Source organism: Cetorhinus maximus, chromosome 22 (assembly GCF_964194155.1).
Source record: "Cetorhinus maximus chromosome 22, sCetMax3.hap1.1, whole genome shotgun sequence".
NCBI classification, from domain to species: domain Eukaryota; kingdom Metazoa; phylum Chordata; class Chondrichthyes; order Lamniformes; family Cetorhinidae; genus Cetorhinus; species Cetorhinus maximus.
Window position 1 is genome coordinate 7,263,053 of NC_135900.1, and position 12,597 is coordinate 7,275,649.

General features: G+C 47.0%; 1 protein-coding gene across 2 annotated transcripts in view; it reads left to right on the top strand.

Annotated features, from left to right (window-relative positions):
• The first annotated feature begins 2,881 nt into the window (after positions 1 to 2,881).
• The window catches only part of btbd11b (BTB (POZ) domain containing 11b), a 126,076-nt gene continuing 116,360 nt past the window's right edge, over positions 2,882 to 12,597 (top strand). For both annotated transcript variants that reach the window (XM_078567713.1, XM_078567714.1), the window contains exon 1: positions 2,882 to 3,744. In XM_078567713.1, coding sequence (XP_078423839.1) covers positions 2,943 to 3,744 — 802 coding nt within the window. In that variant the 5' untranslated portion in view covers positions 2,882 to 2,942. The remainder of the gene's footprint in view (positions 3,745 to 12,597) is intronic.

Consider the following 12,597-nt stretch of genomic DNA (forward strand, 5'->3'; position numbering starts at 1 on the left):
CATGTCCTGGCCAATATTTAATGTTCAACCAGCATTACTTAAAAAAAAAATCTGACCTGTTTCACATTGCTGTTTGTGGCAACTTGCTATTGCACAAATTGACTGCCACATTTCCTATGTTACAAATTTCAAAAAGAAAGTATTTAGTTCGCTGTTTTGTTTATTCATTCATGGAATGTGAGCATTGCTGGCAAGGCTGGCATTTATTGCCCACCTCTAATCGCCCTTAAGAAGGTGGTGATGAGCAGCCTTCTTGAACTCTGCAGTCCATGCAGTGTAGGTACACCCATAGTGCTGTTAAGAAGGGAGTTCCAGGATTTTGACCCAGCGACAGTGAAGGAATGGCAATATAATTCCAAGTCAGGATGGTGTGTAACTTGGAAGTGAACTTGCAGGTGGTGGTGTTCCCATGTGTCTGCCGTCCTTGTCCTTCTAGGTGACAGGGGTCGTGGGTTTGGAAGGTGCTGTCAAAGGAGCCTTGGTGAGTTGCTGCAGTTCATCTTGTAGATGTTACGCACTGCTGCCACTGTGTGCTGATTGTATAAGGATGGTGTTGAGCTTTTTCAGGACTGCATTGTTTGAGCTGCACTCACCCAGGCAAGTGGAGAATATTCCAACACAGTTCTGACTTGTGCCTTGTAGATGGGGAGTGAGGAGGTGAGTTACTCTTGTAACTGCTCTAGTAGTCATGGTATTCATGTGACTGTTCCAGTTAAGTTTCTAGTTAATGGTAACCCCTAGGACGTTGGTATTGGGGGATTCAGCGACGGTAATGCCATTGAATGTCAAGGGGAGATAATTAGATTCTATCTTATTGGAAATGATCATAGTCTGGCACTTATGTGGTGCAAATGAACACTGTGCAATCATCAACAATCCCCAATTCTGACTTATGATGGAGGCAAGGTCATTGATGAAGCAAGTGAAGATGGTTGCGCAGGACAATGTCCTGAGGAACTCCTGCAGCAATGTCCGTGGGCTGAGATGATTGGTCTCTAACAACCACAACCATCTTCCTGTGTGCTTGGCATGACTCAAGCCAGTGGAGAGTTTTCCCCCTGATTCCCATTGACCCATTGCTAGGGCTGCATGATGCTGCACTTAGTCAAATGCTGCCTTGATGTCAAGGACAGTCACTTTCATCTTTCACCACTGGAATTCAGCTCTTTTGTCCATGTTTGAACCAAGGCTGCATTGAGACCTGGAGCCGAGTATTCCTGACAGAAAACAAATTGAACATCATAAGGAGTTTGTAGCTGAGTAAGTGATGCTTAATAGCACTGTCGATGACATCTACCATCACTCTGCTGATGATCAAGTGTGGATTAATGGCGTGGTAATTTGCTGGATTAGATTTGTCTTGCTTTTCATGAACAGGACATACCTGGGCAACCTTCCACATTGTTGGGTTGATGCCAGTGTTGTAGCTGTACTGGAATAGCTCTGCTAGGGCACATATAGTTCTGGGTCAAAAGTCTTCAGTACCACTGCTGGGATGTTGTCAGGGCCCTTGTTCCATCCAGTGCTTTCAGCCATTTCTTGATAATCATGTGGAGTGAACTGAATTGGCCAAAGACTGGCATCCCTGATGCTGGAGACCCCTGAAGCTGTTTCAAATGTTTCAACCTTGTCTTTTGCACTGACATCCTGGGCTCCCCCATCATTGGGGATGGGATATTTGTGGAGATTCCTGCTCCAGTTAGTTGTTTAACTGTTCAACACCGTTCGTGACTGTTGTGGCAGGACTACAGAGCTTTGATCTGATCCTTGGTTGTGGGATTACTTAACACAGTTTATAGCATGCTTATAGTCCTGTGTTTTAGCTTCACAAAGTTGGCACCTCATTTTAGGCACACCTGGTGCTGCTCTTGGCATGCTCTCTTGCACTCCTTATTGAACGAGGATATGTCCCCTGGCTTGATGGTAATGGTAGAGTGAAGGATATGCAGGACCATGAGATTACAGATTGTGGTGGAAAAAATTCTACTGCTGCTGATGGCCCACAGCATGTTGGGTTGTCCTGAGATTGTGAAAGGCACTATATTGACAATACAGTGATTGGCAAAAAAAAACAAAGAAGAAGTAAAGAAACATTATTTTACACAAATTATTGTGATCTGGAATGCAGTGGAAGGTGATTCAATAGTAACTCTCAAAAAGGAATTGGAAAATGTAGCTTAGAGGGAAAATATAGGATAATGGGGAAAGAGCAAGTCAATAGGATTAATTAAATAGCCACCTTCAGTGCTGAATAATTTGATGATTCTATATAAATGTAAAGTGCTTTTATTGAATATCAGATGGTGGACAGCAGCCAGTTGATTGTGGAAAGTTCAATCACGGTTATTGTGCAATACCAGTGTGTATCAGGAGGGGGATCTCCAGAGAGAAACGTTTGTATTGAAGTTAGGGAGCAGTAACATTAACCTTAAGTTATTTATCGGCGGATAAGGGGCTCGACCAGTCGTCAAACCCCTTTAACAAACCCCAGCTAGTTGGGGGCGGTCTAGTACTGGATCACACCCCTGTCAGAACCTCTCATCCATTGGCCAGTGGGCTGCCAATCAAGAGAGGGGCGGTTGATTTTTTTTTCATAGTGGTGGGCGCGACCGGAATCGCGGTCCGGCCTCTGCCAGCTGTCAATCAGGATGCAACAAGTGGGGGGTGTGATTTGCATAGGGACAGACCGGGGATGTGTGGTCAGTGCAACCTGCCAATCGGAAGGCGCTAGGGGCGCGTGATTTGCATAGTGGGCGGGGCCCCGTCAATCGGCCGGAGCAGGGGGTGTGGTCTTATCAGGCTGCTAATCAGACGTGAGGTGGGTGGCTGATTTGCATAGTGGGCGGGGCCCTATCCATCAGCTGGAGCCAGGTGTTGTGTGTGGCGAGCGGACGGTATAACTGGCGTCCGGCCGCTCCTACGCTGGAATATGTGGCGGAGCCATGGGCGGGCGGGTTAAACCCTGGGGCTGGACACTGGAGGACGTGAGCCGCGACTCTGGTTACGGGGGTGCCGCCGACTCGGTCCGCTCCTCCAGCCTGTCTCTGTGCTGCTCCCCGGCCGCCCATGGAGCGGAGCCGCGGGCCGGGAGAGCCAGCAGCTGCGGCTCGGTGAGCGGGGCTCTGGCCGAGGAGGCGGACATGCTGGAGTGCCGGCTGCCCGAGCCGGAGGAGCTGCCCTGGACGCTGCAGCAGCTGCAGGCGGTGCTGGGCGCGGTGCAGCCTCCGGTGGCCGAATGTCGGCGGGAGACGCTGCGCCGCCTCTCCTGGCTGATCAGCCGGCCGCTGCTGCGGGTGTCCCGCGAGGCGCAGCGGCTGAGCCTGCGGTACGGCCGGTGCGGGCGGGCGGAGGTGCAGAGCGCCCTGCGGATGGTGCTGTCCTGGCCGCTGGCCCGGGGCTGCATCTCGGCCGGGCTGGCCGCCCTCTCCCTCTACAACATGAGCAGTGGCCGCGGCTTCGGCCAGGGCAAGTCGGCCAGGTGCGGCCTCACCCTGCCGGTGGGCAGCTTCTTCCGCTGGATGGTGGAGAGCGGGGTGGCCCCGAGGGTCCACCCGCACGCTGCCATCTACCTGGCGGCCGGCATGGAGAGTTTGCTGAAGGAGCTGCTCCTGCGGATCCTCCAGAACGGGAACGGGACCCCCAAAATCACGGTGGAAACGATCGAGCAAACGGTCAGCAACGACTCCGAGTTCTGGGGCATCACCCAGCCCTACCTGCATCTCCTGTGCGGTAAGAATGCTCACGGTAAGTGCAAACTTCACCCCCTCTGTCTGAAACATGTGTATCATCATCTTTCACCTCTTGCTTATGTGCCTCCGTGTAGTGACCCCTGAGATGAAGTGAGGGGCTGAAGCCCCTTGACTGTCCCGCACCTGGCAGCTCCCCTTCTCCCCCCACCCCAGTTGGGATTTAATGACCATCTGACAGCCTCTGTCCTCAAATTTTCCCGCTGCCACCTTTTTTCTTTATTAAATGCAGTCTCACCCACATTGCCATGTCACCCTCCGCATCCAAAACTCCTGCTGCCCCTTGTCTTCACTCAGGCCAAGTCCGGTTTGCCCAACGCCCCCTGGCTCTCCGGGGTCAAGCAATGCCTCGATTTTTAACATTCACATCCTTCTTTTCAAGGTCTCAGCCTCTCCCCATCTCCTCCAACCCCGTAACCCTCCGAGATGCCTGTGCTCCTCCAATTCAGCTCTCTTGAGCAACCCAAATTTTAATCGCCCCACCATTGGCGGCCGTGCCTTCTGCTATCTAGGGCCTAAGCCCTGGAATTCCCTCCCTAAACCTCTCTACCTCCCTTTTGTCCTTTTAAGACACTGTTTAAACTACTTTTTTTGACTAACCTTTTGGCCATCTGCATCACTATGTGACTGGGTGTCTCATTTTCTTTATAATGCTCCTGTGAAGCACTTTGGGGTTTTTATGATGTTAAAGCTGCTAACTAAATGTAAGTTGTTGTTGGCCAGATTGGAACTCATGAGATGGGGTTTTAACTGTGCAAGTGAGTCAAAATCTCACCCCGTGACCTGTGTGTTTCTAGCCCAGTCCCAGAAACACTGGATTATTAGCTAGATTACTGTCCCTACCCTGAACTGACACAAAATGTGGTCCAGTATATAGATGCACTATAATCGTATGGCTTTCTGTGTGGTGGTTCTCTCAACAACAGAAGCTGGGTTTTGTTTTTGCTGTTAATGGGAAGTGAGTGCTGGCAAAGCATTAGTTACCCAGTCCAAGCTGACCCCTGAAAAAGTGGCAGTGATCCATCATCGTGAACCGCTGCAGTCCGTGCGGTGTAGCTACACCCACAGCGCTGTGAGGGGGGGGGAGTTCCAGAATTTTGACCGAGTGACGCTGAAGGAACAGTGATATAGTTCCCAACCAGGATGGTTGGGCGAGAGAGGAACTTGCAGGTGGTGATGTTCCCATGTGTCTGCTGCCCTTGTCCTTCTAAACGGTAGAGGTCATGGGTCTGGAAGGTGCTGTCAAAGTGTGTTGCTCGTGTAACTGCGCAGGAGTATTTGATAGTGACCAGCACGGGAAACAGTGAAACAAGGTGAAAAATGCAGAGTAACCAATGCAGATGGATGAGGATTCTTCATCACTGGGAGAATGGATTGTGTAGTTGGGTTAATTTATCGAAGTAAACCTGGGCACTGATTTGTACAGGGGATACACTGGAGAAATTGGGAGGCCCAGTTTATTCCAAAAACGAAGGGAGTCTTGTATCAGTGCAATTTTCCATGTACGACAATGTCACTCCTACCCCCCTGGATCAGCTTGTGGTCTCCAAGTCCCATTGTAAGTTCCATTTACATTTCAGTCAGTAAGGTTACGTAAATAGTTACATATTTTAAGATATCAATAAGAAGTTCCATATTTATTTCAAATTTTATTCTTTGTCTATGACAAAGACAGCTGTAAAGGTAATTCAAATTCTTTGAGAATTATGCTATTGGAGGTTGATTTGGAGCAGCTGGCAGTGAATGGCACTGCCTACTAGCATCAAGTCTGGACAGGCACAAGAACCAGGCAGGTGATGAGCTTATTGGATTCCCCAAGCACTGCTTAACTGTTAGTGCGACTTTTATGCATAGAAATGCTTTGGTTGTTAATTATTTAACAGGGGCGCCTTAGCTTCTCCACAACAGAATGCCACTAAAGTTAATTATTAAAGCTGTCTTGTCATCTTTAGTGGGAGTTTTGATGAGCAGCATTACCCCCTGCGATATCTATAGTCCCCCTTCGCAGAATGGATGACATTCCCGCAACACATTTACTGTGTTTTTAAATATCTCACTCTTAATTAGCAGTCATTAACAACATTGAGATCATGAAATGGTGTCTCTGTGTCTCTCTGTCTGTCTCTCTCTCTCTCTCTCTCTCACTGTCTCTCTCTCTCACTGTCAAAACCTACATAGGAGCAAGAGCAGCCATTCAGCCCATCGAACTGCTCCAGTAGATCATGGCTGATCATCCACCTCAACATCACTTTCCCGTGCTATCCCTTGATCCCTTGATGCCATTATTATTCAGGGATCTGTTGATTTCTGTCTTGAACATACTTCATGACTGAGCTTCCACAGGCCTCTGGGATAGAGAATTCCAAAGATTCACCACCCTCTGAGTGAAGCAATTCCTCCTCATCTCAGTCCTAAATGGCCTGCCCCTTATTCTGAGACTGTGTTCCCTTGTTGTAGACCCCTGCATCCAGCCAGGGGAAACCTCTTTCCTGCGTCTCCCCTATCAAGCCCTGTAAGGATTTGTACATTTCAGTGGGATCGCCTCTCATCCTTCAAAACTCTAGGGAATGCAGGTCCAGTTTCCTCAACAACTCCGAAGAAGAGTCATACGGACTCGACACATTAACTCTGTCTTTCTCTCCACAGACGCTGTCAGACCTGCTGAGTTTTTCCAGCATTTTCTGTTTCTGTTTCAAAGTTCCAGCTTTCGCAGTATTTTGTTTTTATCCCAGTTTCCTCAATCTCTCTTGATAAAACAATCCCACCATCCGAAGGACTTTCCCAAAGTTTTTTTTTAGGATAGGTACAAATGATGGAGGGACCGAGGCAGAAACTCTTTTATTTAAAGCCGGACCTCATTCCCAATATCTCGCCAAGTTTAGTAATTGGTAATGCCTAGGGATTGTCTGTTTCTGGGGTATTTTCTGTTATCAGTGGGATCCTGACTCTTGGGCATGCATGTCATGTGTCACCTAGTGGGATCGGTATTGACCAGCTATCCTGAACTGAGCCCCGTGTACAGTGTAGATAAAAGATGTAGTCCAGTGCCTGGTTCATCACTCAGGGAAACGCTGAGCAGAGACCCCTCAAGAGGGAAGAGGGCACAGGGTTTGTAGGTATCTCATCACAGAGGGCAACAGGATTTTAATAGTCGACCTCTCGCCCTTCAAGTCCAGTGAATCGTTTGTAACTGTAGTCACTGTGGCATGGCAATTTGTGGCAGGCAGTTTGTGCAGAAGATGCCATAAGCACCGATGAGTGAGATATCCAGGCCAGTCTAGTTTTTGGGATTAGTTTGAGGGAGGAATGTTAGCCCAGCATGATCTTCAAATAGTACAACTGCACTGCCCCATAGGTCAGTACTTTCCAAGCTTTTTCCTGATGAGGCATTAAAATGTAGAGTAAAAATTTGGAGGGGGTGGTATTGGGGTTAAAGTTGTTGAGCAGGGGTGGGAGTGGTTGGAGAGTGGTTGAGTGGGGGGGCGGTGTTAACACTGCTGGTAAATAAAAATAAAATACTGCAGATGATGGAAACCTGAAATAAAAGCAGAAAGTGCTGGAAAAGCTCAGCAGGTCTGACAGCGCCTGTAGAGAAAGAAACAAGGGTTAACGTTTCGAGTCTGTATGACTCTTCAGAGATCAATTTATATATTATTTAAAAATGCTGAGTTTGACCCAAAAGAAAATGACGACCCACCTTTTTACAGATTGTATTGTAGCAGCAATTGGGCCTCGGAGAACAGGCGATTAAGCCACACCCGCTGACAGAAGAAACGCAAACATTTAAAGAGGTCTTGTGGCTGTCAAAACTCAGTCCAAGCTGCACAGGCACCATTGCTGCCTTGGAGCCCACGACCCCAAAGTCCTGTCCCGTAAACCCACTGGGGGTTGCAAGCCACTGTTTGGGGCCTCTACTATGTGTAACATCTCTTTTGTAAATGGCACCTCAGGCAATGCAACACTCCCTTGGTAAACACTCCACTAAAGTTTCCCCTCCAAGTCACTCACCATCCTGACTTGGAGATATGTTGCCGTTCCTTCATTGTTGTTGGGTCAAAGTCCTGGAGCTCCCTCCCTAACTGCGCTGTGGGTGATTCAAGAAGGCGGCCCACTACCACCTTCTCAAGGGGGCTTAGAGATGGGGAACACATGCTGGCCTTGCCGGCGAGGCCCATGCCCACACCCCCCATGAATGGATTTTTAAAAAGCGCACACAAGCCTGTTCCTGGATTAATGTGGCCACGTCCTGGAGCAAGCCATGAACCTGCAGCCTCTGACCAAACTCGGAGTGTTACCGACTGAGCCAAACTGACACTAATCAATATTTCCAAGAAATGATCACCTGTTAAAGCCTGCAAGTGTCAGTGTTATTAAATATTACCAGGCCCTTCCTAGTCTAAGGCTATTGTGAAACTTGAGATCTGTGGTTTAACACTACTAGTAATTATATACTGGCCTCCTGGCCTGGGGCTGTTCTCTGTGGGTGAGGGAAAAATCTATCGCTGTTGCTCTTCCCTTTTATTTCAAGCAGCTGCTGATTGTTTTCAAGATACCTGGCCACATTGCCACAATCTAATTACAGTGGGATTAGTGACTTTTAATGTTCAGCGCTGCCATTGCAAGGCTGATGATATTGAGCAATGTAAATCTCAAAGACTGTTCATAACTGGCCATTATACCAATTAACATTCTGCAGTTTGTCCATGTGTTTGGGTTAGAAAACACATAATTAGTTCTAATTATTACGACTGTTTGTTTTTTTATCAAGTTAGTATCACAGGGCCCTGCTGTCCACCTTGCAGCTGTGTAAAGGGTCTTATTGGGAGCTCCTGAGCTCTTCAAACCCAGAATTGCTGTAACTGCTCAGACTTCATTGCCTTTTCTCTTTGTTTTAACCGCTGAGGAAGGAGTCCTATGTTGTGCATAACGCCCTGTGTGTCCTCCTGGGCGGGAGAGTTGGATAGTGAGCCGGGCATTCTGCACGAGCTGGAGGGTGGCCCTTGGATAAGTGACTGAGACACTTTCGGTCGATTTGAGTTGGTGTAAAATCAACACTTTAAGCACATTTGTAAAGGCCCATTTATTCTGAGTTAACAGACGCTGATTGTGAATACACCTCTGCAAGGCCCAGGGAGTTGAGCAGTTTGTGAAAGGCAGTTTGTGCCCACTGTTTATTTGAATTCTGAGAGAATGTAACAGCATTGACAGATGAGGATAAGTCAGGACTTTCTGAAACCAGGAGACATTTGCCATGTTTTCTCCTGTAATTCCTGCAGCAGGGTTAGACACGTTGGACCAATGGTGAAATTGTTCATTGTGCTATTGGTCGGCGTTCAGAGAATAAGATTTGCATGATCTGATTGGTCCTGAGGGGAAATCGGCCAGGGTTCCTGTTCCTGATCGCTGTCCGTTGACTTGTACTGGGAATGCCCATGTGGATATAGGGCAAAGGGAGAATTTCTAGGTGATTATTGTTAATGTCTTATTCATTACATTGTTTCTCTTAACCTTAATGATATTAACATACGAATTAGGAGCAGGAGTAGGCCACTCGGCCCCTCGAGCCTGCTCCACCATTCAATAAGATCATGGCTGACCTGAAAGTAACCTCAACCCCACATTCCTGCCTATCCCTGATAACCTTTCACCCCCTTGTTAATCAAGAATCTATCCAGCTCTGCCTTAAAAATACTCAAAGACTCTGCTTCCACCACCTTTTGAGGAAGAGAGTTCCAAAGATTCACTACCCTCAGAGAGAAAATTTTTCCTCATCTCTGCTTTAAATGAGTGACCCCTTACTTTTAAACAGTGACCCCTAGTTCTAGAATCTTCACAAGAGGAAACATCCTCTCCACATCCACCCTGTCAAGACCCCTCAGGATCTTTAAGGTTTCAATTAAGTTGCCTCTTACTGTTCTAAATTCCAGTGGATACAAGCCTAACCTGTCCAGCCTTCCCTCATAAGATAACCCGCCCATTCCCGGTATTAGTGAGGTAAACCTTCTCTGAACTGCTTCTAATACATTTACATCTTTCTTTAAGTAAGAAGACCAGTACTGTACACAATACTCCAGATGTGGTCTCACCAATGCCCTGTACAACTGAAGCATAACCTCCCTCCTTTTGGAATCAATTCCCCTCACAATAAATGATAACATTCTATTAGCTTTCCTAATTACCTACTGTACCTGCATACTAACCTTTTATGATTCACGCAGTAGGACACCCAGATCCCTCTGAATCTCAGAGCTCCTCAATCTCTCACCATTTAGATATAAGCTTCTTTTTTACTCTTCCTGCCAAAATGAACAATTTAACATTTGCCCACTTTATACTCTATTTGCCAGACCTTTGCCCAACCTATCTATGTCACTCTGTAGCCTCCTTACATCCTCTTCACAACTTATTTTCCTGCCTATCTTTGTATTGTCAGCAAATCTACCCACCATTCCTTTGGTCTCTTCATCCAAGTCATTTATATAAATTTTAGAAATTTGAGGCCCCAGCACTGATCCTTGTGGCACACCAATCAGAAAAAGACCCATTTATGCCCACTCTCTCCTTCCTGTTAGCCAGCCAATCTTCTATCTGTGCCAATGTGTTACCCCCTATACCATGAGCTTTTATTTTCTGCAATAACCTTTGATGTGCCACTTTATCAAATGCCTCTCTACTTCCCTAGTTAGGTGGCTCGCGAGGACACCAGCCCCACCACTGTTCAGGTGTAGACTGTCCCAACGGAATGGATCCCACTTTCCCCAATACTGGTGCCAATGCCCCACAAACCAGAACCTATTTCTCCCACACCAGTCTTTGAGCCACACATTCATTTCTTTAATCTTATTTGTCCTACGCCAATTTGCATGTGGCTCAGGTAATAATTCAGAAATTATTACCTTTGAGGTTCTGCTTCTTAATTTGGTGCCTAGCTAGTCATACTGACTCTGCAAAACCGCCTTCCTCATCCTGCCTATTTCGTTGGTACCTACATGGGCCACAACTACTGGATCCTCCCGCTTTCAGTGCAAGTTCCCCTCCAGCCCTGAGCAGATGTCCCAAACCCTGGCACCGGGTAGGCAACAAAGTCGTCTGGACTCTCACTCTTTGCTACAGAGAACAGTGTCAATCCCCCTCACTACACTGTCTCCTACTACCGCTACATTCCTTTTTGCTCCCCCTCACTTGGATGGATTCCTGTACCACGGTGCCATTGTCAGTTTGCTCATCTACTCTGCAGCCCCCACTCTCATCCAAACAAGCTCAGAGAATCTCAAACGTATTGGACAATTGTAGAGGCTCACATGGCTGTCCTCTGGGTCCCCTTATCTGCCTCACTTGCAGTCACACCCTCCAGTCCCTGGTCACTGACCAAATCAGAAGACCCTAACCTAAGTGGTGTGACTGCCTCCTGGTATAAAGCATCAAGGTAACTTTCCACCTCCCTGATATGTCACAGTGTCTGCAGCTTAGCCTCCTGCTCAATGGCTCTGAGACGAAGTTTCTCAAGCCACAAACACTGATTGCAGACGTATTTGCCCTGGGTCAGAGTGTTATCCAGGAGCTCCCACATGCTGCAGCCTTGACACGTCACCTGTCCTGCCATCCTTAATGTGTTTTAAATAATTACAGGTGATGGGTATTAATGGTCTTTGAGTACCTATAAATACGGGACAGCTGGGACACTGGGTTGAGGAGAACTGTGAGTCTGAGCAAGTCAATAAACTCTCTCAATAAAGAAAAGCTCTGTGTCTTGGTTTTGATTTCACCAGCTGGCTTGGACCCTGTTAACGATTATTGAAACTCATTTATGAACATCTTGAAGTATTTGAGATTTGCATGGTTTGCCAATAACCCGAATCAATAAACTGCAAAGTCATTGTAAACTCTACATCAGGGTAACAGTGTGAGATCAGGACAGGGAAATTTTTGGAGTTAACTAGTTAACAGAAAGGAAATGGATGGTGCTGGCAGCATCAGTATAAATAGATACACTGGCTGAAATTGTACTTCTGTATGTTAATGGCCTGTATCGAACATCAAGTTCTACTGTCGGATGTTTGAATGTGGTTTTGCTGCCCCTAAGAAACCAGAATTCACATATTCAGAAACCTCTCTGAAGACACATCTTGTGCAAGTAGTTAATGATAGAAATAAAAACACAGAATGCGGGAAATATTCAGCAGGCCAGACAGCATCTGTGAATGAGTTAATGTTTCAGGTTGATGACTCTTCATCAGAACTGAGGAAAGACAGAAATGTAATAGGCTTTATAGTTAATATTTGATATGTGTTTAGTTATGGATTGAAAAAAATTAACTCTCGCTTGTGTTATAAATGTTGAGCCCTGACCTGTTAACATAGAGCGTCTCTGATGCACTGTAATGAATGTTACAGCATGTTCAGGTAAACGCATTACTGAACACTGATTACAAATAGTAGATACCTGCTCATGTTAATCAGGGCCACTGTGACCTCCTGGAATAGGTTCAATCACTTTAAGGCCTGCCCTCCATTCCTCCTCTCCCCACCACCCTACCGTCATGCCACGCCCTCTCAATTCGCTTGGGTTTTTATCCATTGTTTTGGCCTCCCAGGAGATTACATGGCTTTCGGGTTGGTAGGAAGTGTCTGTACTGTGATGCTCGAGGCATTGTGGTTTTTTGGAACGGGTTGGATGGGCCAGAGGACCTTGTTAAATTCTGTCATTTTTCAAATGGAAAAAATAGTGTCGGCTGTGGCTCAGATTGTTGTACACTTGCTTCCAAGTCACAAGGTTCCAGGTTCAAGTCCCATTCCAGGCTTGGCACCGACCAAGGCTGCCCTCCTACTGAGGGAGTGCTGCACTATAGGA